At 42.1% G+C, this 24,373-nt stretch overlaps 1 protein-coding gene across 1 annotated transcript in view; it reads left to right on the top strand.

Moving 5' to 3' along the window:
- The window catches only part of sv2a (synaptic vesicle glycoprotein 2A), a 50,861-nt gene that overhangs the window by 10,271 nt on the left and 16,217 nt on the right, over nt 1-24,373 (top strand). Inside the window, exons 2-3 of the mRNA XM_020644495.2 lie at nt 9,351-10,132; nt 24,147-24,327. Coding sequence (XP_020500151.2) covers nt 9,526-10,132; nt 24,147-24,327 — 788 coding nt within the window. The 5' untranslated portion in view covers nt 9,351-9,525. The remainder of the gene's footprint in view (nt 1-9,350; nt 10,133-24,146; nt 24,328-24,373) is intronic.

Below are 24,373 nucleotides of genomic sequence, written 5' to 3'. Positions count from 1 at the left end.
GACTTGAGAGTTATGACATGCATGTTTTTTTTTATCATTATCTGACACCGTGTTGAGGAAGAACAAAGCACAGAAATGATCCAAGGATTAGTTGGTAATGATACTAACTTGTATGTAGAGTTCTAGTTTGCATGCATGAAGCTGTGGGTTAGTTTGTATAAGGTGTGAATCTACGGGCTGATGAAAGCTGAGGTTATATTTGGAGATGGGAATGACTCACACTGGCAGAAAACGAAAGGCTGTTAATTGGATTCGGCTTGAACAGAATGTGAGAAATTCAAATTGAAAATAATCGACCTGAGGAACAGAGAGTAAAGAAACATTTCAGAGGCGGTTTCATCTTTCAGCAGTAAAATCGAGATATCTGTAGCGCTATTTAAAACACATTAAGCCCAGAGAATATACGTTTAAATAAATTCTTTCTGCTTTTGAAATCTTGCTTTCACACCCTGATGTTTGTTTTCACCAAATATCCTGAAGTCTCTACCGTGTCAGGGTTGTTGATGCTTCTTCCTGCTGTTGCTTTGGGTTTGTTTGTCTTTTGCTCTGCAGAAAAGATTGTTCAACATTGATTTGACTTTTTACTGCCTGTCACTGCTTGATGTCTACAAGCTCACAGATGTTTTCACACAAGTAGAACTATGACACACAACACAGGATACAGCAATTGATTGTTGGATCGGGCCATATTTGTGCTAATAACTTAGTAGTAGTATTAGTCTGACCTCATCAATGCTCAGACTGCAGGTGAGAAAAATAAAGAAGAAGAAAATATAGTCGAGCTGTCAAAGAGATAAAAAGAGCAGAGCGTGTGGTGGTATTGCATCAAAGACAGTTTTATTCAGAGGATGTTGTTTGATGGGTCTAAGGGTTTAAAGGTCTCAGTGCTGTATATGAACCGTTCACTGGTTTCTTCTTCCTCATCCATCTTCCCAGAGCCCGGCAGCCTCCTGCCAGCAGCTGTCTGCTGCTAAACGGCGGCGCTTGCATTTCCACTAAATAAGATATCCCGCTACTATCATCGGGTGCCAAAGCCTGACGTCAAAAGGAAAATGTATTTCGAGTAGCTTCTTTTATCAGCTGCTCTTAACGTCTGACTTTTAACAGTGCAACAAAGAGTGATTGTGAAAAGCTCAAGGCTATCAGCGAGACTTATGAATGGCCGTAATTCACTGGTGTTGAAAGAACGGCCTTGTCAGAGTCGGACTAATGCGGTTACAAGTCCCTCAGTGACAGCAGGAGATCTACTCTGCTGCTCTGAAAGGTAAATAGTCAAACTGTGGACAGACTTTATACCCTCTAACTCTTAGAGCTTCTCTACTCAATCATACAATATACTTAAAATGCTTAAAGAAATATCTTCTCAGTTTTCACATCAACATAAAGCTAACGCACACACCCAATGGTTCATCTCACCATAGTTTCTGCTGCTTCTGGATCTTTGTGAGCCTCCCTTTAGCCTCATATGTTTGTTGCACAAGTGTTTGTGTAAGTGCGTGCGTGTGTGTGAGCGTGTGAAGTTGTACTTCCCGTCCCTCGTGTGTCTACTCTGCTCACTGGAAGAAAATGAGATAACATAATTAAGTCTTTCATCAGCAGCGAGCGACAACGGGCACTTTTGCTCGGTCCTCCTCCCTCCAGAGTTTTAATTTATTATCAATTTACTCTTCATTGAAGACGCCAGAGCGGTCTGCAAAACCACTTTGTTTCACCATAACTCTTTATGCAATGAGCGCATGTATCTCTCTTTATCCGAAAACGAAATTAGTCTCCATTGAAGACCATTTGCATACAAAACTGGAGTAAGATGTTTTTCTATATTACGCTCATGAGTGACGATGGAGCTTTTTTTCATGCGGTGCTGAAGTGGCCACAGCTGCACGGTAACCCTGCATGTGCACGCCAGGACTTGTTTGTTATTCATAGGCCGGGAATAAGTCAACACCCACTGTCATCTCAGCTCTTGAAACGCTAATCGAATGTTGATTGGCTGCCTCGTTGCATTTAGCTGTGGTCTTGGTACAAAGGTTGTGACCATGGCGACGCACCAGGATCACCCAACCGGCTGTCTCCTCAGCGAGAAATGGAGAAGTGATTGAGTCTCTGTGCAGAGAGGAGCGATAAAGATTCCAGCTGTCCGTCTTTTTGAAGTTAGAGACTTGAAATGAGGATTTATTAGCTAGCTGAAGAGGTAGAAGGTGATACGGATACAGAGAAAAAGGATCTGCAGCCACACTATGAACAATGTTGTGTTCTTATTTGAAATGACCTCTTAAAACACTCATTCCTTAGGGTATTAACAGCCGTCATTATACTTGATCAAGGTAGGCAGATCCCTAAAAATATTAATTTAAATATTAAGTTTCTTACCCATGATTGTTTTTTATTATAACTTACTTAAGTCTAACAGTAGACAAGGTTAGATTTGAAGACTGGTTGGGATGGACTAAGGGATTCAACACAACACTTTAAACCCAGGAGACCAGGGTTTGAGTCACAGAAATGTATAATGTAACCCCAGCCTGATCTTCTCTTAAACCGTCTTCTCTTAAATACTAAATGGACTTGTACATCGCTTGTCCGTTTTCTGAATACTCAGACACAACATGTCACTTTCACCCACTCACACCACATGCTCACTTCAGTGGCAGAGGCCGCTACACCGTAATTGCCGTATATCATCCACTGATAAATCTTTATTATCTTAATCAGGGTTGTGTGCTTTTCGTTTACTAAATGATTGAACTTCATCACCCTCGCTACTGAGGCGGTTAAACCAATTATTGATATTTTGGCCTTCAATGCTAGTCAAATGTTATGCTCGCCACCAGACGGAGCTGTAGCCACGGACCGGCTGTAGCTCCTGTTCATAGGTCTTCTCTCCCCGCTCTACTAACCGGATGTAAACAAGCACCACCTATGCTCTTCAGGTGCTGACGTTCACTTGAGTGTATAAGAATGTCAAACGAGAGATGCATAATGGTGCCCTCTGCTGTTTCAAAGAAGGTATTGCAATTCATTTGTCAGCGTACCGATGTGACCCTTGACACGTTTGAATCGATTTATAACTGCCTCGTGATGCATCGTTACATAGTTAAGTTAAAATCAGGATTTTCTAAAGGACGTAGTTCACAGAATACATTAAAAACTATTCTTGAAATTAAATTCAGCTGTTTTTTTGTCCGTACCCCAAGGCAGAAGACAAGAAGTCTTGTGGTAAATATTGTTGGAGGAGGACGCTCATTAATATTTCACATAAAACGTCACAAAGAGTAAAACCTTCAGGAAGTCAAAGTGGATCAGTTTTGTACAGTATGATAGTGTTTTTAATTTCTACTGTGGTGTGAGGGTGAATATGGTTTCACTGCAGTTGACTATTAATCCTAACAATGCATTGTAACAGGAGTGATGATGATGTCATTGCCCTTCACCTGTTCTCGTTGTACAACATATTTACAAGCCGTAAATCCTCTTTATTTGTCTTCTCTTGTGAGCAGTGTATGCTGGGTAAATGCCAAAACTGATGTCGATGCAAACTGAAGTAATTGCTTGTTTTTGCTAGCTGCTGTCATTCAAAATTAATTCTCACACTGTTTAGTATTTTCAGCGTCTAGCCAACTTTCCATGAATATTTAAACACACCACTGATTCTCCGTCCTTCTCTTATTTAGTTATGAAAAAGGCAAACAGGGACATTCCCTCTTTTCCTGCACAGATCTTATCTTTAATGCATTCTGCCTGCTCTGTATGTTCAGTGAACCATTGCGTGTAGGCAACAGAACATGCACATACTCTCTGCGCCGTCATGTAGACTGAACTACAAATGTCTTGGGGGACGTTGAATTTGAAGCCATGGGGTTTGCTACTCGCTGCTCTTCTGGCAGCTTGTTTTTTTAGCGATGAAATCCAATTTTCTGCAGCAGGATGGAGCTGAGAGGAGAGAGAGAAGGGCCGACCATCATGGCTGATGGTAATGCGCACTAAACGGGGAAATCACTTTCAACAGGGCGTTTAAAACATAGATTAGATAAGTGAAGCCAGGTATTTAGACTCTTTAGGGAACCTGTCCACTGTATTTCACAGGAGAAATCATCAGGGATTTACTTTTTACTTCTAAACATACGCTTTTTATGGTGCCCGTCTTTAGTAGTAATTAGATGCGTAATAAAGTATGAAAATTAGCTTTTGTTTTGGCACATTCTGACACTGCATCAGATTTGGCTAAAATGCAACAGAACATGCGAGTCAAGCTGAGACCATGGCTGTCATCCAACTGAACACATACGTTTGTGTTTAACCTGTCTGCTGTGTGAGCGAAGACTTGTAGGTTCTTCTTTCTCGTTAAAGGCTCATGGTTGAATCTCAATCATGCAAGTGAAAACTAAAATGCGCATTCATAGGATCTGATCCAGGCCGAGGCAAAGCACCAAATGTCTTCACAATATTTTCTCAAGATGTGACGCTGCCATTCAGAGTGACAAAGTGTGGCAAAAGAGCTGCAGCTTTCTTCCAAAGATGCCACAAAATGAGTAATTGTCAGATGGATAAATGTATAGATGGTTTACTAAATGGTGTCAGATTAGCTGCAGGAGGTCTTGCAGTCTTCACTCATATAAACGGAGTTCGGGAACATTTGTTAGGCTGAAACTCTTAAGCAGCAGCACATCTCTTTTATGGTGCTGCTGTGAAGTCAGGGAGTAATCGAGCCTAACCTAAAGGCAGCGACTCTGAGGAACACAGAGGTCCATTTATTCCCCCGCCGCCTGAAGTATTCATGTTTTTCATCCTCAAAATGTTGCAGTTCAGAAACTTGTAAAGCCCCTGCCTGCCTGAGGTCATAAAGGGAAGAGACATTCGATCAGTCAAACCTGCTGGTGTGGTTTGTGACGTTTGCTTTACATTTCAGTAGAAATTCAGACAATGAAGGGAAGAACCCTAAAAACAGATACACATTTTTACATCACTGTGCAGCCTGGCTCTCAGAAAATGTCATTAGGCTTTACCGGGGCGAGACAGGAACGACGGGGGAGTGCAGCGCTGTATGTGTGTGTGCATGTCTGACTGTGCGTGTATGTGGAGCTCCCGTTGTGTCGTGCTCTCTCCAGCTTCTTGGACACCGTAAGGAAATATGAATTCAAAGACTGGGACAACGATATCACACCACTGCAGAATCAGTATGAATATCTTAAGGCGTTAGGAGGGTTGATGGGTTTGTTAGTCATCGTGCTGTGAAAAGCGCTTTAGTAAACTTGAAAGGCTCGGTAAAAGCCTCATATCATATTTATCCTCCTTATGTTTCAGTATGTTAGTCTGCACCTTGATGTAAAGCTTTGAGATAATCTGATGTGATTTGTAAGAATTCAAATGATATTAAATCAAAAATCAGATTTATTTTTGTTGCTTTCATTTCTGACATCTAGTTGCATCACGCTGACTCTGCAGACATTACACATTCGGCTATCATCGGATCAAAGCGATACCGAAATAGATTTAGCTTCTGTGATCTGTATTTATTTAATGCTCAGTAGAAATCCTCCTGGCTGAGGGGAGATCCAAGAAAACCCCATCTTCTCTGGTTTCAGCATCAGCTGGCTCTCAGTGAGCACGTTCTTAGAAACGGAGTCGTCCCAGCAGACCTGCGGGTCGTGTGATGTTAGCTCGGCAGCACTCAGTGTCTGTTCAACCCCCTCGAGGCTGCGCAGGAAGCTTTCAGAGGTTCCCTCCCTCCTGCCTTTACACCGCCTGCTACCCCTCCTCCTCTTTTTACTAAGCTGTTGTTGTCTTGCTATAATAAGATTGCGTCATGTTTCACAAATGTTGTAAAAAGACATTTTAATGAACACCAATAATAATAGGGTCACTGAGGCGGACATTGCTGCAGGTCTATTGGATATTTGACTGTGAAAGTAAACACCTCGACTCCATCATGCCTTGTATAAACTACATGGCTCATTGATTTATTGATCAGTACACTGACACTGCAGTCTGATCACTGCATTCATGTGCTCCTCAGATGGTCTGCAGTTTCCTCGTTCACCTGCTTTCAATTCTGAACATTTGAATTTTTGTAACAACAACAAACAACATGGATGCTACAGAGAAGTTGTGCCAACTATTGCATATTTCTCATTCTGATTCTGTTCTTGTTGCCAAGGAGTCAAGAAGGACGGCTCCCATTCTCATTTAGAGTTGACAATAATTAACTAAGAGTCTTTAACTACTGCGGATGAAATCGAGGTGTCATTTCAGCTGGAAATAGTGGTAAACTGCTTTTGTCCACATTTTTCAGACTCCAAGGATGTGTTTTTTCAGAAATAGCTAAAATTGTAAATGTAGAGTCCAACTGTATAGGCTATGTGGTGTGCTACAATGGAGATCTCAACAGCATAGCTAGTATAAAAAGCTCAGTTCTTTTATTCTTGTATAGCCATTATTCCTCCTACATTATGGCATGTATTAGAATATAATGATCCATATATTTTACTTTAAAAGTATCCTCTGATATTAGCAAATATCTCATTTTATGATATTTCTCCTGAAGCAGGATGTTTGGGAGGGATAGAAGTTAAATATTTGGCAGGTTTGGACCGGTGCAAACAGGGAGGATGACTCAGAAAAACTGGATGTTTGCCTGCATTGCTCTTGCAATACCCTCCCCTCGCAGATATTACTGTGGGCAGTGGATCAAGGAGAGTATGAATATTTCACATTGTGCGGATCGCCTCTCATTTTGCTTTAAAATCCATGAAATTGGTGGTTTCATTGGTGCTGTCTGCTGTTGGATTTTCTCTTTCCTATTGGAGAAGGTTCTGGGGTTTTTTCAGATAATCATTTATGTGACTCATCAGCTGTTTATAGGAAGGACAAGGAAAGGGATGTTGTTGGAAAACTAATGGAGCAAGTCATATATTGCAGCGTGTACAATGATTTTGATAGGAATTAAAAAATAAGGCAAGGATAAAATATAGATGCTTTTAATCTTAACTGGATAAAAAATTGTGCACAGGGAGAAAAGGATGAACATTGTGTTGCCTTTGGGGTGATTCTACATTCTGCAGTACATTGTTTTTCAGTGTTAATGGCCGTGTTGTTGGGTGCTGCTAGCTCCCTCAAGCTGAACATTTCCCCCTCCCCCCCATGCTGAGCTGCTGCTGCCGCTCTTTAAAGACACTATAGGAAGCTGCTAGAACGACTTCAGTGTTGGCTACAGCTGCATCCAGACCCAGAGACCGGCTCGCTGGGGAAACATCGTCTGTGTTTGGTCTCATGAGTATACACACATGCAGGAGTTATGGTATTGTAGCAGACAAACCGTAATAGTGTATCGTCTGGGCGGCCTTGGATGGCTCGAGAAGAGATGAGGGCTTTAGTAGATCAAGGTGCAGTTCGGTTCAGAGTCAAAACACAATCTGTGTAAAAGCCGAGATGTGTTGCAAAAACTGCACTATAGTTTCTACTGGAGCTATTCTATTTTTATCAGATAGTTTTTTTGGACTGCAAATGGAATAACAACACATTACCCTGTCCCGTTCTGTGTTTTTTGCAGATTCTGCTTTGTTTACGTTAAAGCTACAACAGGAACAATTCATATCATAGCATGTCAAATGCTCCCTGAAACAAACATGCTAATGGTGTTCTCCCTGCTGAGTTTGTTTGGTCCATTAGTAGTGTAGCTGCCGTCTTCTTGGCGCAGCATGCTCTCACCATGGAGGCAAACAAGGGCAGCATCACACTGACTGACCGAGTGTCGTGGAAAAGAGCAGGGTAGCCCGCTGATTGATTCACAATAGCTCTTTTTGTGCTCTGTTGTGTTTCTCTGTACTATTAGCTTTTTTTTACGACTCTTTTTTTCTCTTCTAAAGTAGGATATTAAAAGTAGTGATTAGAAGAGAGTGTGTGAGCAAGAATGAGGAAGAGAGGATGACTCATGGACGAGTAAAAGTAAGGAAGATCATTTCAAAAGTGCTGAGACAAACTGTAAATAATAGACTTAAAAAGTATGGTATGAAAACAAATGATCCTTGGGAATATTACTCCAGGGAATTATTCTGTTAGCATATCTTTTTTAACCCTCTTACTGCCCTCTTACCTAATGTAAGGAAGCCCTCGGCGGACATGCATCTAATCATTTGAGTTTTACTCGTTTTCCTGTGACTATGAGTACATTTAAGAAATGTTTTTCGAGATCTTGACTTATTCATCTTGATTTCTCAGGATAGCAAATCTTATTTCCCAGTGATATTGACTTAGTTTAGTCTCTTTCTCTAAATCTTGAGAAATTAAGCCGTTATTTTGGGTAACCAGCATTGTTATCGTGAAATAACAAGATAAATATGTTTGAGATCTCGAAAAAACAGGATGAAGAAAACGGAATAAAATAAAATGCATGGTTGTAAGGCTTTCGTACTAATGAGCTTAGTCCTTAAATTACAATGCATTTCACAAATTTCACTTGATGGGGCGGCAGTTGTTCAGTCTGTAGGGACTTGGGTTGGAAACCAGAGGGTCACCCGCTTTACTGTATGTCCCGGTGCGGACGTAAAATAGAGAAGTTGTTCTGGTAGCTGGAGAGGTGCCAGGGCACTTCCCGACTACTGCTGAGGTGCCCTTGATCAAGGCACTGAACCTCCAACTGCTCTGGTGTGCTCCCTGTGTAGCAGCCCCACTCTGACATCTCTCCACTAATGCATGTTCACAGGTCCTGTGTATGTGTGTGATTCGGGCCTATGTGTGTCTTTAAAATAACAGAGTGTAAAACCAGAATTTCCCCTCATTGATTAATAAAGTATTTCAAAATGAAATCAAAAATCAAAATGTGTCGAGGTCAGAATGAAAAGTCTTTAGTGTCCGTTCATGTCAGGTTTTAATGTGAGTTCACAGGTTGTAATCATGTGTGTCCTCAGTAGGAGCTTCTATAAACACTGACCTATGCTGCACCACGCTGCAGCCCTGCTTGTTAATTACACATGTCTGTGCCGCAGCTGGATCCATTAAATGTCGTCTCTGCGGCGTGCCACTGTAAATGCCACGCTGTGAATTGTGCTGAGCTGAGGATGAGATAACTGCTGTTCAGTCAATACAGGCCACTGAGCTTCTGCACTAAGATGTCAGGCCCTTAAAGCTGTCATGTCCTTTCTGCTCGGCCATTAGTGCTGAGCCAGATAACGTGTCCTGCAAATGGCAACGTCGAAGTGAAAGCCAATGGTCCTTTTGTAATTCAGAGGAAATTGGCTGTGATGTAGATCTTTTAAAAATGTGCTTACAATGGATGTTTCTTTCTCGCAAGCTGTCAGTGTGATGAATAGTTCTAACACACAGTTTGTTTTTTTTGTTTTTTTTTTTGTTCACAGGATTTGATTTCCAAATCCACGCTGGCCAAAGATCAGCAGTGCAGAGGAGCAGGGAGCCGTCCGTGGTGCTGAATTCACCAGCTAACAGAAATCCCCATTTCACACTCATGAGCTTGGACCGCTCGTGATAGCCCCCGATTCCTAGCAGCGACTGACCACCACCCCAAAATCCACGATGGAGGACGATGGTCGATACAGAGACGGCCGCCAGGATTTCATCCGTGGCGCCAAGGACATCGCCAAGGTGGCAAAGAAACAGGTTGGCAAGAAGGTGGGGCGCGGCGTGGACAAAGTGGCCGATGAGTACAGCAAGCGCTCCTACAAACGCTTCGAAGAGGAAGACGATGATGAAGACTACGGAGGCGTGCCGAGTAACGATGGTGGATATTACCGCAACGACAGCCGAGCCAATGACGACGAAGGTCACAGTGATTCCACTGAAGGACACGACGAAGACGATGAGATCTACGAAGGTGAATACCAGGGAATCCCAAGGGCCGACTCCAGTAAACCTGGCGGTATGGACGGGGTGACGGCGCCGGCGCAGCAGTTCAGGGATCTTTCAGCCTACGAGGCCGAGAGGAGGAAAGACCAGGAGGAGCTGGCCCAGCAATACGAGGCCATCCTGCAGGAGTGCGGCCACGGGAAGTTCCAGTGGACGCTCTACTTTGTCCTCGGGCTGGCGTTGATGGCAGATGGCGTGGAGATCTTTGTGGTCGGCTTCGTGCTACCCTTTGCAGAGAAGGACATGTGTCTATCTGAGCCTAACAAGGGCATGCTGGGTAAGATTTACTGATATCATATTAATGCTTTCAAGTAGAAACAAACAAGAATAATTTTGATCCCCAGGGATCAGGACGCTGCCGCTTCAATCATTAGAAGCTGTCAGCTTCTCAAATATTAACAACAGGAGTTGGGTGAAGTCGGAAAGGTCTTCACCAAAGCAGCGTTTTAAACCCTCATGTTTTACGACCAGCTAATTGATGAACCCATCAGCTGTTGTCTGCCTCCATCAAAGCATTTAAGAGTGATGAACAATTCGGATTATTTACATAAACAAGACAGATAGTTGTGCCAAAACTTCCTTCAACCATGCCTGCTGAACAAATCCAAAGACATCCAAAGTTCTGCCCCTCTCCTACAGATTTGGTTTGAAGACATGACAAAATTACTCTCAATGACGGAGAGAAATCAGTCAAACAAAAGGAATTAAATCCTACCTGGATACTCTACCAACGTACCATTCCAAAAAAAATAACTCAATAGCAGGAAATTATACATCCAAGAGTATAAATGACAAACAAATTATCTCTGTGTGTTGCAAAGCCAATGTTTGAAAAAGTAAACCTAATACCCAATTTCTACAAACCCCTGAGCTACAGTCTTGTGCCACCCTGAAGGGACACAGAGGCAGACTGCTCAGTTTAAACTGCAGCCTCCTTGCCTTTGCATCTTTTATGCGCTTCAATGTAGATAATAGGCAGATGGTGATTGGAGGAAGTGTGAGGAGGAAAGAAGGACAGACTGAACACAGACAAGGTTTATTGGTCCAGAGGTGTTGTTCAGGGGGAATCTTAAAAACCACGACTGACCATAATTACTGTAAAACAGTTTTAAAAGACACAACAGCACATGGTAAGAGATATTACACACAGGACAACTTTGCTTTGCCAATATAGTCAGGATTGCTAATTTTTCACTGATACTGATACACTTCTACAGCCTCCTTAACCACCTGAGAAATCCTTAATTTTGTAGTTGCAACAGGATGTGTCTTGAAACTGCCGCCATGACAGACACGACATGTTAATCATTGCCATGGAAACAACAGAAATTACGTCAAAGACCACTGCAAGAGGAAGGGGGAATTGCTACTGAAAGCTGCCGTACTGTTGCTGTATGCGCTGCTGTGATAAAAACGTCGTGTGAGTTATACTTGGATACATCGTCGGTAAAATTATTCTATTCCTCAGGTCGGTTTCACCTGGTCGTCATGGCAACGGTCAACTCTTGGCAGATGAATTTAAATAATGTGCGTGTAACAGAACTTTTAACTTTTTTAGGAAAGCAAAGAAATTTCATCTCTAAACGATTATATTTATGACTATCATTCATTCATGTTTGTTGCCAAAACACATCACGATGACCCTTATGCCTTTGCCTTATATATAGATATATATATATATCTATATATATATATATATAGATATATGTATAGATTGATAGTACTGACTCGACCTTAAACACATCATAAAGTAACCTTTCCTCACCTCATTTAGGTAGCTGTCTAGTTTTAAATCCCGTCTGTTACAACACTTTTTTAACTAACATTTGGGTGAGCTTGCTACGGCTGATTTGATTGGTCGAGGAGGATGTTTGTCACCTAGGAGCCAGAGTTGATTGAGTTTTTTTCAAGCAGAAACGAGAAGGGCTAGTTTGATTCACGATGCTGATGTGTTCAAAACCTGTTGGCTGGCAATTCAATTACATTCAAGAACTTTGTCAGAAAATCAGATAGACCTTGACCTGAGGACTTGCGTGGCTCGATAGCAGCATCGATAAGCTCAAAACCTTATTGATTTTTATGGTTTTGAAAAGGACAGAACTGGGTCCTTATGGATCTAGATTTCAATCCATTCTTTATTTGCTGTTGAGCAACTGTTTTCTTTCCGCTCATCTTCTGTCTTTATGTCCTGTTGCTGTTTCTTTTCATCTCAGTGAGTGTATGCCACCGCCTCACGTTTTATCTTGGCAGTTACCTTTGCAGCTTATCCTCCAGTAATTGCTTTTCTGCAGCCTCGTTGGCAAAGGAACCACAGCTATTTAACATTCAACTGCCCGTGCAGTCTGTGATCAGCCGTTGGACTTTTAATCGAACTCTCGGCCAATGCAAACACAATGTCCTCTGCTTCACTTCAGCTGGAGGGTGTGAGGGGGCGTGAAGGTGACTACATGGGCTCCGTGTTTTGTATTCCTCTTCCTCATGTTTGTCTCCTTAACAGTTAAAGCTGTTTTTGTGTGTGTGCCGTGAGGTGGGCAAACCCTTCTTGATCATTTCCCATCCAATCATAGTCTAAACCTGCTTCACTGCCAATTAACATCTCTCATTGGCTGCCAAGCAGAGGGGAGGGGCCAGAGTACTCTTTTTTTTAAAAGAAGCTGTTGATAATGAGGAGATTGGACAACAAAGTTGCTGTCAAATATGGACAAAGCTTGAGTGACATCATCCATTGGTTTCTGTAAGGCTGGTTAAGAAGTCGATCAACGGCGATTGCCATGTTGGAAATGCTGACTCATTCAAACTCTGGTTAAGCTAATGACAGGCAAGGAGGTGAAGCTGAGGCAGGCCATAAGCTTCCGGACAAACCACTACAACCATAGACTGTAAATATTAATGGAAGAAGCCTGAGTGATGTCACCCATCTATTACCACACCCATCGTCATGCTGGAAATGCTGTCTCACCCTAACTTTCAGTCAAAAAGAGCCGGAGCTGATCAGAACAATATCGTTGATTGTACCAGGCTACAAACATGTTGATTGCTGATGATGTTGGCTTTATTGAATGTGGTGTGTATACTATCTTTGATGCTTCTGCAGCCCACTTCAAGCCGACACTTGACCAACTGCAGGATTTTACACTTCTGTATTGGCTATATTTTTCGACACTGGAGGTTGCTGCTTGGCTATAACACGGCTGCTTGCAGTTCAGATCAGTGACGCCCCTAATCGTGTGCAACTCTTATCCTTTAAAAACAAAATGTGTGAGTCGTAAAAAATAATTCACCCCCTACAATGTGTGCCGATAAAGACATTAACTAATCAGACCAAAATTGTTTTTTGTAGCAGGCTTTAAACAGGTTCAGACATTTCGATTTGGGTCATGTATGAAACTTCTTCGTCTCTCTCAAGCGGGTACGAGAGGAACTGCTGAGTTTTGCACTCCGCATTGGCTTAATGTTTAAACACCAGAGGTTGCTGCTTGGTTGTGATTAATCTTAACATCCAAAATAAAAATAAAACTATTGAAATTTATATTTTTGCCATTTGTTATGTCCTCATCTCAAATGTATGATTTGCGATAATTGACAAAATAATTTGGTCAAAATGTGTATTGATCTTCATGAATCCAAATAATAGTGACAAAAAAGATCAATATCACAATGTAGGACATCAGATGTTCAGATGTTTTATGTAATTTTGGTGAATGAGGTGAGATTACATAACTTCTATTGAACTGACCGAGTTAGTTTGCACTGTTGAACTGTCCTGCTGCCACATCGATGAGCATGGACTGATGTCTCCCTGCAGATGGTGAAGCCTGACTATTGATCATCTGTGCTGTTTAAATGAACATCATGTATCCAGCATTAATGCCGACTGGAAGGTTATTGTTTAATAACAGTGACGCTCAAAGCTGCCACAGCGCAGCCTTAACTATTGTCCCTCCTGCCAAACTAATTCAGATTTATCCCTATTTTTTTAAAGGTCACAGGGTGTGCTGAAAGTGCAAGATGTTTGGATCCATATTTTCTCCTTTAACCTTTGATACAGACATGTTTCCTGATTAAGTACAATATGTTCTTTTCAGTTCCATTATCTGCTGCTGGTCAGTGAGCTGCAGCGCTGCATCAGCGGGGAATGTTTGTGCCATGTGTGCGTGTGTGTCCTTTTTCCTGTTGGCATTTTTGTGTCTATTTGTTTGCTCATGTCCAAAGATCTATTTAACAATCAAGTTAAACTTAGAATATTGTGCAGAAATAACCTGCAGGTTTCATGAAGTATAAGGAAATACACATGATCTGACATGAAAGTATGTCACCGTTCCACCCATGCGGCAGCAGTTAACGTGCATTTTAAGCTTTATTGGTTACTGGGTTGTGTGATTTTCACAGAGAGCCATGCATAGGATGAGGTATTGATTGCACTGCTGACATGTTCATTGACCGGCGTCTGTGAGGCTAAATGTGTCTGTCTGCTCAAACATCCATAAAATTCTGCATGTGTGTTACCAAGGCATATTTGGTCACCTTTTTTGACCAGATACATTTTAGGAACCGCTAGTAGCACCCTGCTCGAGGATCTCAGGCTGCGGTCAGGCTCATAGGGAGCTAGCAAATAGCAGCTATAGAGAGAGGCCTGGTCATTTAAGGCTTCAAGATCCTATAATCAGTTCTAAAACTCACAGGTAGCCGGTGAGGAGAAGCTGCTCTATTTATTAATCAGCTCACTTTGTTAACTTAATCACATCTTTTTTATAGTCCCTCAAGTGGTCAAAAATGAAACTGAAGGTTGACATGTATCTTTCGAAACAGATTTCTGCATATAAATACAGTACAGTATAATGTAGCCTATCAGAAGATGGCACTTTGGTTTAAGGAAAGTGTAACAAAGGGAAGCAATTCAGTTAAAGATATTAGAAAAGTAGGAATGTGATTGATATTTTTTTCTTTCGCTCATTTTTTGTGTCGAATAGAGTGCAGTATTTCCCTCTAAACTGTGGCAGGGTAAAAGTAGAAGCAATTCAAAACACTGAAGTACAGCCAACCCTCTTAAATTTGGGTGCTTACAATATTATTTTAAGTAAATATACTTTGTTCACAACAGGTCAGGTACATCCCTCCCTTCTTGCTCTTTGGCTCAGTCTGTGCTATGGGGGAGCCAGTAGGGAGACACTACCATCCCCAATTCCCTCCCCCTCTTCCTCTTTCTGTTACGCAACATCCCTGACTCATGCTACAGAGCCTCCTTTGCTCATGCCTCTCTGCATCCCATGATTCTTCTTAGTGTCCTCAACCCCACCCCCACCCAATGCTCACCCTCTTCTCCCTCTCAACGAGGTCTAAATGGAGCTTTCTATGCCGTCACAGAGCGAGCCACTTTAACTTGACGCACTGTGGCGGAATCATACATTGTGTGCGTGTATTTGTACTGTATGTGTGTGACAGTGAGCTTCTGCACACGTGTGAGCTGTAATCGGCTGCAGAATATTAACTCCCTCACAGCAGAGGATATCGAGATGTACCCAGTGGGGGGGATTCAGATGCAGAAATAAAGAAAAGACCCTAATCTTTTCTACTATTTAAACAGAATTGTGTGTTTTAACGTGGATTCCTAGCATTTTAATGTATTTTTAAAAGGCCAACTTCATGACATCTTTCATGCAGAACAAATTATTTCAAAGATGAGCAAATTAAAAACAGAAAACTGGATAAAATAATCCTTTATTGATCCCCAGAGGGGAAAATTAGGCTTTTAAAATGTGAGCAGTGATGCCTGTGGTGCCTGTGGTGCACATCACTGAGACACTTTCACATTCAGCAGAGAACCGCTGAGTGGTTGTCATTGATTTGTCCTTGCTGTGAAGCTGCAGAGGTTGTATCTGCATGCAGCGTCGGTTCAACCATCATGTGAAGATGAAGCTGAGGGTTTTCTTCTGCTACACAGGAAGGAGATTTCTAGAAAAGTGCAGGATAAGCAGAAGCCTTTTGAATGTCAAGTACACTTCACACTGTTGTGCCTTTTTCTCTTACTGCAACAGTTTTGTGGATTAAGGTAACATAACATGTGTTATGCATATAGACTTCTGCACATTATCCTTCAGATATGAAGCCCTTTCTCTGTTTGGTGCCTCTGTGGCTGCCATCTTTGCTCAGCTTCAAGCTAAATGATGTTCCTAGGGGTGGGACAAAATAATGTTCCCCATCAAATAATGCTCCCCGGTACAGAATCACTTCATGTTACACCACTATCCACTCCATATGCAGTTTAAGAAAAGGGGAAGAACGTTTCATAATTTTTATCCAAATTTGAAACGCACAGTATGTAAAATCAGCTGCAAGGAGTCTCTCAATCAAAACATTAACAGAGATGATGACAAGGCTAGCGGGGAATCATTGGAGTTCTGTTGGCTCCCCAAAACAATGTCTGTGAAGTTTGATCATGCCTATAAACCCCATTATATTTCAGCCCTGATCAGAACAGGCTGTTTCTGTGTCTGACCACGCCCCCTCTCTGGAAGGCTTTGGCTATGGCTTTCGGAGTGTGATCCACCTGGGGGAGGGTTTACTGCCCTTTGTGATGTCATGAAGGGAAAATCTCCAAACGGCCTGTTTGAGCACACATTTTCTGAAAAGTGGAGCAGGCAAAAGACAGAGAGGATGGCCTTTTCTCATAATTGAGGGATTTGTTGATGGACTAGGGACACATATTGGTGTTATAAAAACATGGTAAAGTGTATTTTACATAATGTGTTACCTTTAATAAACATAATCAGAAACTACATATCAGTGATACAGAAGGATATGAGGTATGGAGAGAAGATGGTTTAGAAGAACTACCTGTGTCTTATCAGTGTTTTTTCTCTGCTCCTGTGGGAGACGCTTGCAGGGGGAAAAACTTTTGGAAAACCAGGTTAGACTCTGCAGCCTGCTGCTATAATTAGCCGTTTCCCTTAACTAAATCGTGGTGAACATTATTCCAGACTAGAATCAGTGTCAGTGTGAATTAAGGATGCATGTTTTAGTGTTCAGCTCGCTTTGCAAAGAGGAATATACAGGCCACGAGGCGGCAGATGGTCTCATTTTATTCACCCTGCTGGCAATATTGTTCGGTTTGAATTTCAAACATGGAGCGGTGACTTAAAAGGCTCCGTACCCTCTTATTAGTGTTTGATCTGTTTTTTTGGATTGAAACTGTTATTAGACATACAGTGTTAATTTCTGTCTGAAATGAACAGGAACATGAGCAATTTATTTCTCAGTCTTATCAAGAGTAACCAACAGTAACAGAGTTAAAAGAGTACAAACCCACACTGTGAACAACGAATAAGCACCTGAGTGATAATTTGATTAAATGCAAAACAAACAGGAGATACAGAGATGTTGTTATTTATTTTCCTGCTCTTAATTAGCAGAAGCAGTAATGTGAGTGTTTCAAACCAATTGAAAACAGATTAAAGGGACTCTGAGCATGAGCCAATCAAAGCTTTGTGTTTATTTGCATGCTTGTTACATTAATATGTAACCCTAAACTGTAGGTAGGTGTGGATGTGAGTGCCACTGGTTGTTTGTTTCTGTATTCCAGCCCTGTGATTGACTCGCGATCAGTCCTGGGTGCACCCCCGCCTCTCGCCCCAATGACAGCTGGGATGGGCTCCAGCCCTCGAGCAGAATGAGGGAGGTGTGTGTATATCTGAAGAGAGCATTGTTTTGATCTCAAAATCTGCTGTGAAAGTCGCCTTAGTACAACTTTTATGTAGCCAGATTAAGACTAGAAAAAGTGCTTTACAAGCTCAAGTCCATTTACAATTTGAATGACTTATAACAGGTCAGAGACGGCAACAGATACTGACTTTTTCCCTTTTTTGGTCAGAGCATTTGATTTATTAATTGCTGTCGTGATTTGAAGACAGTTTCAGCAAATATAGCAAAAATGGAATGCCTATACTCTCTTTAATCAGTGGCTGCATTGTTTTTATTAAAACATGCATTGACCAATTCATCAGCGCATAGTGAGGCCGCTGCTTAAACAGTTTTTACATGTATTCATGGTTTTCAGTCATCAGCAGTGAGGAGTGTGATGTCTGACCGGCCGAGTCCTCTGATGGGTGATTGCATCCTCCTCCAGCTCATTCAAAAAGCCCCGTGCGTTCTGGCAGAAAAGGGAAAACCGGCTATTTATAGCCCCCTCTACCCTGCCCCCCCTCCCTCAGCCAACATGTACACAGACACACAACCCTGCAGTGGAACACACTTTGTCTTTCCATGTTCGTACACAAACACACACACACAAGCATACACAAATACACACACTACCCTGGAGCCGTTTGGAGCTCTGTCACAGCTCAGACAGGCCACCATCCTCCCCTTCTCTTCTCTTCTCTTTTTTTTTCCACTAACTCGTCATCCTCTCCTCCCCCCTCTTCCTCTCTGGAGTGCGGAAATGCTCAGTGGTTTGAAGACTCCAGCCTATTTGTCTCTCTCTTTCTGGCCGCCCCTCATTTTGTTTCAGACAAACCAAATAGGATTCAACAGTGTCTTGTATGCATTCTAAAAAGGATTCAAGAGAGAGCTTTACTTGGTTTGGAGTTGGCGCACTAAAACCTTTAACTAAAACTATTGCTTTGATAATAAAAAAAAGACACTGTGACGAATGTTGAGGTTAAAGGGCGATTAAGGTCTGAGGAGGTTTGAAATGTATCAGATGTCATAAAAACATTTAAAATATACAATTTACCAAATATTATCCCCAAACTCTTGTATTTTAAAAAAGTATATATTTTGGGGCTTCTTGTGTCGGAAATCAGGGAGAGAGAGGGAGAGTGGGTAACGACATGCGGGAAAGGAGCAACAGGTCAGAATTGAACACGGGCCGCAGCCTCCGCACATGCGCGCCAACCACTGCAGTACTCTTGTACCTTTAAGTAGATTGGTGCTCTCAGGTAGAATCCAATGAAAGTACTGGAGTACACAAATCACTTGAGGCAAATTTATTTTTCGGGGCAAAGCTAGCGGAGGTAACGTGTGGTGGAGGTAATGTAATCCACAAATTACCCTAAAATGTCGTCTCTACCTTCTCCATAATGAAATCCTCAGGAGAAATGTGTTGTGTTTGCGTCATGAATGAATTTATCTTCCCAGAACCCCATTACTAGTCATGACATATGACTGTGCAAAAAGAAATCCCCATGCTGACCCCTTGTTTCTGCAAAAAATAAGATCCTGCATGTGGTAAATGGATAGTGATATTAAGCTTGTATGGCGCTAATCTAGTCTTCAGAATACTCAAATAGCTTTTACACCACATTCACACAATGTTGCTATGTAAAGTGAGCATCAGTATTAACTAACCCCATTCATACACATTCACACGCTGCTGACGAAGCAGCGGGAGCAATTTGGGGTTAAGTGTCTTGCCCAAAGATACATCAGACATGTTGCTGAGCTGGGGATCGACCCCCGACCTTCCTGTTGAGAGAAAAAACGACTCTACCAACTGACCAAAGCTGCCCATATTGGAAGTAGTTTCTTGACAGGATCATTTGCACCAAATTAATTAGCCTGAAGTGACTCGTATGCTCCAGAACTTTTTTTGGATTGTGCCTGAGAAATGGAGTCCATTTAATTATAATGTGGACGTCTGTTCTTTTTTTTTTACTGAATAAAATACTGAATTTAAGGTGTGAAATTATTCATTAAAATATGAATTAGCAGAATGTGTTGCCTTTAAACATGGTTCTGACATTTGAATCTGCTTGCTGCTGTTATAATATTACTTTGAAAAGAAAATGCCAGATGTTCTGTTAGCCGCAGGAAAAACACTTTGAGGTGCAAAGAGTCGCAGCTGTAAAAGTGTTTGACACCCTTTGCCTCGTTTCTGGTGTTTTGTGCCGCTCAATTTGAGGTCACTCCAGTGTTGTCAATACATTGAAGCTCACATAAACTTAGCCTGCAGCGTCTGGTGAAGGTGGCAAAGCTGTTTGGGTTACGGTGGCCACTAAGGGCCATGCGGTAGATTATGTAACAAATCAGTCGGGCAAGAGGGCATAAAAGTTTCTTAATGAGTGCGTATCCTTTTCATAAGGGCACAACTATCTTGTGGAATAAAAAAATAAAGGACATGCTGCTGTGTAGCGACTGCCTTGTTTTTTTTTTGCATTTTTGATGATATTTTTTTCTTCCTTAAACAGTTTGCAGTGAATCTTAGTTAGTCTTAGTTATATGTGTTATCTGGAGGGGCAAATTTGAACATATGTAAGTTCTAACTTACAACAGACTTTACGCTCTTCTAACATTTGAAGTTGTTGCATCAGCTGAGATAGTTCCAACGTAGGCAGAAGTGAAGTCATCGAGGAGGAGAATGAGGGTTTAACCGGCTGTTTAGCGCCGTTAATGTGTTCTCCGTGATAGATTACATCCCTCAGAAATGTTTGATTTATAATCACGCTGTCAGTTTCCATGAGCAGAGATCATTCCATCTGTCCAACAACAGAGTACCGTTAAATCACCTTTTTGTTTTGGTTGAAGATTTCATCACTCAATGTCACTTGTTTTTTTTTGGATCAATGACAGTGAACAGAAGTTATTTTCAGATGCTGATCAGAGTCACTTAGACACATGTTGCAGCACTGGAACAAACACTTCTAAAAAATGCTTTTCACTGATTGGGAAGGGAAGTCCAAGGCAGGAAGTGAAGATGTCATATCTTTATTTTGTTTGGTTTGAACACACCACAAGTTAGAGCCTACAGAACATACTGTAGTGTGAACTTTACACCATAACTTCAGAGACAACTGAAATCTTCTGGGATTGCCTTTCACACTTCCACTCAGCAGGAAATTGTGTCTGCTGTTTTCTCACCGCTAGGAAATACTCTGTTTCGTTGAGGACATAGGATGCACATGCAGGAAGAGTAGTCTTCAGTTATTTTTGTCATTTCTGTGTTAATATCACTACAACATGCATAAGGCTGTTTCAACAATACAAACACGAGTAGATGACATTTAAAGAGACGACTGAGGCGACAACTTAAAGAGGAAAAAGCAGGAAAATCTCACTCTACCTGAACAAAATCATCACCCAGCCCACCTGCTCGACGTGAATGTTCAAGATATTTACCTGCTGTTTTCACGCTTTGACACACTTTAACTTTATGCAGAATCTTTACTGAGAGGGATGGTAGGAAAAAGTCTGTATAACATTCGGGTTAACAGATTTGGCTGTTTATGTTCACACTTATACCTCCTCTGGACAATTTCAGGAGTGCAGTGCATGTGTGAAAGTGTCTGCAGACGAAGTTGAGCTCGAGGCAGAGAGAGGCAGCAATAGTGATCCAGCGACGGTGAATGTTAAACAGCCTGACAGTTCAGCAACACAGCAGATAGATTCTCCGACAGCTGCACATGGGGAGATACTGACAGTTTGGTCTCTCCTGGTCACTGTGGTTTGTCTGTCTGTCTGTCTGTCGGCCTGTTCTTCTGTCTCTCTCTCTGCTGCTGCATTGCGGCGACGGCTAAGAGCCCAGCAATCATCTCTCGTTGTTGCTGCTATGAGCTGTTCTGTCAGGAGGAGAGGCTCACAGCTGTCTCCATGCTCTGCCAAACACACACACACACCACCCACGCATTGACAAAGCAGGAGTCCACACTAAGAGTACATGAGAAAATGGAAATGTTGACACAAAACACTCTCACAGGAGTTTGTATTCAAACCCACTTGGGAACATGGAAACACACTCACATATGCACACAAAGAATCCCCTGCAATCGATCAGAGGAGGGAGTGAAAGTCACCTTCTTCACATATCCAGCACTGCAGTGTTTACACAGAAATACACAGACGGACAGAGGGAACGAGGGATGACTCACACACACTGCAAACACACAAATTAAAAACACTTTAAATGTATTTTTCTATCTAATAGAAAGGGACACCCCTTTTCATATCATTCCAAAGCAAAGACTTCCAAACGACATGCTAAACTGGGATTTTCTTCTCCTAAATATTGTATTTCTTCTGAGTAATAACCATCCTAGTTTTTTTTTTGTTTTTTTTGTGAGACAGTGATTATCTGTCACAGTTTCTGTTAAAGCCTAAGGCCAGGAATCACTGTATGATTGTAAAAAAAAAAGTGGTGGGGGAATGTCTCTCACACTGTTCTAAGATACATTTTATGGTGCGTACAAATTTCAAGTAAGCAGAAAATAATTCGACCAGATGGGAGCAGCAGATCGGGATGTGATTGACCGTCGTGTACGCTGGACAGCAAACAACATGCAGCCGTGAGACTCAGAATTTGAGTCAGAATCAGCACAAATATGAGTGCAAAGGACGGTATGCAAGAAGAAGATACATTTTCTTGTGTTTTGACTTACTCTGATCTTTAGCAGAATTCATGTGAGCGGGGATTTTCAAAGATGCATTAAAAAGCACAGATAAGGCAGAGTTGCCTCATCGCAGTGCATCCTGGTTAATGTAGGCCCCTCCTGTCACAGCTCAGAGAGCAGGTGACTGTCTCAGCTTTCTCGCTCAATAGAGCACACACTGAGGAAATCGTTTGCTTTAACTGACTACGTTTATCATCAACACTGATTGCACATCCAGATACAAAATAAAACGGAACATTTCAGGTCAGTGAGATACGGTTGAAAGCTCGGGAACAAGTGAGCCGTGAGTGGGCATATTTGTTTGTCGATTGATCGGCCAGCGTTTGCCAGCAGTAATGAGGCAGTAATATGGCACAAGATGTTCAGTTACATCGATTTTAAATGGTCTGAATGCTGGACTCAGGTACAATATAAGATGTAGAAAATTGGACTGGATTGAATATCTGGAGAGATTAGAGACCAACATTAAGGGTTCAATGGACAATAATATAGGATAGATTAAAGAATAGTTTATTTTTGCAGTCATTGAACAGAGCATAAGATTTGAACACAGATGTCACAGCCTCCTTATTCATTCAGGGTGATCTCACCAATAACTCGTGTCACTGCAGACTCAGGCAGCGTGGAGACTGCTGACGGGATGTCAATAAGGCAGCAATTGCAAAGGGAGCAAAGTGTGTGTGTGTGAGTGAGTGTGTGTGTGTGGTGGCGCAGAGGGAGAGAGGCAGGCTTGGATAAGTTCATGAGTTGTGAGTCATGTTAGCACCTCGGATCAAACGGCTGGGTCGACACACTGCTGTTTGTTTCTGTTAGCAGCCGCTTACAGAGACTTCTAGTAACCGCGGGAAAGAAGGCACCGGCTTTATTTACATTCATCCTTTAAAAAAGATGATTGTTTATAGATCAGTTAGACATTTTAACCTCTGTTTGGTGCTTTTTTTTTTTTAATGCTCATTGTAAAGCTACAGCCAGTGGGAGCTAAGCTAGGCTATTAAAACTGCCGGTGTCTGTCCAACGATATCAAATCCAATTACCAGCGCTGAATTCAACCAGCTGTAGAATAGATATTCTTATGTAAATGATGAATGTTTCACTCCCCTCAGTGTTCACCGCATAGAAAGCTTCCTGCTCATGTACCAGCAATCCGTATCCTGTGTATTGGAGAAAGTTATCTACGCTTTGAACTTTCACCAAAACTGATCACACTGACTCTTGATTTAAATGCCCGACTGTGTCGTAAAGCCCTCTGGTGACCCCCCCCCCCCCCCCCCCCTCTTAATTTCCACATACTCCGTACCGTCAGCGCCTCGAAAGGTCTAGCTCTAGTCAATACAGATGATGCAGCAGACCGAAACTGGAATAAAATAAAACCCCAAAACATCCATTTAAATCTTCAAGCTTTACATTCAGTTGACTAAAGGGCTGATTTGTATTATCACTACTTTTAAAGCACTCCTGGGTCTGATTCCAACACATTTTTTTAGGGACAGAACTTCCATCAAAATATTAAAAAAGTGAAATTCAACCAGCAGACCTGAACAGAAATCTGTCTATATAATCTATGTAAATGTGCAATGTTCTAGGTTATAAGGCTGTCGTCAGTGTACTCTTGACCACACCACCTCGCTCACCGTTGTGATATACGAGTCAGGTGATTCAGCTGTCGCTCTGTTTTGTGTTTTGTGTGCTAACTACTGGAGTAGCCCAACAAAGCAGCTAAATCAGCTTAAGAGTGGAAGTAATATCAACGAATTACCTGATGAATAAAACCTCATTATCATGTCCTTTGTCTCTCTTCTCTTCCTCATTATATCTCCCGTTACAATCCCCTGCCATTCCCCTCTTCTTCCCCTCCTCGTTCTTTTCCTCCACCCCTCTCTCGCTCTCTCTCTCTCTCTCTCTCTCCTTCAGGTCTGATCGTGTACCTGGGGATGATGGTCGGAGCCTTCATTTGGGGCGGCCTGGCCGATCGGATCGGCCGACGGCAGACCCTCCTCATCTCCCTCTCCATCAACAGCGTGTTCGCCTTCTTCTCGTCCTTCGTCCAGGGCTACATCTCCTTCCTCTTCTGCCGCCTGGCCTCCGGTGTGGGGTGAGGACAAGAATGAGTCACACATGCACACACACACACACACACA

Source organism: Labrus bergylta, chromosome 8 (genome assembly GCF_963930695.1).
Source record: "Labrus bergylta chromosome 8, fLabBer1.1, whole genome shotgun sequence".
Classification (NCBI taxonomy): Eukaryota; Metazoa; Chordata; class Actinopteri; order Labriformes; family Labridae; genus Labrus; species Labrus bergylta.
The sequence above is the reverse complement of the archived record's forward strand: the minus strand, read 5'-3'. Positions and strand labels throughout refer to the sequence as shown.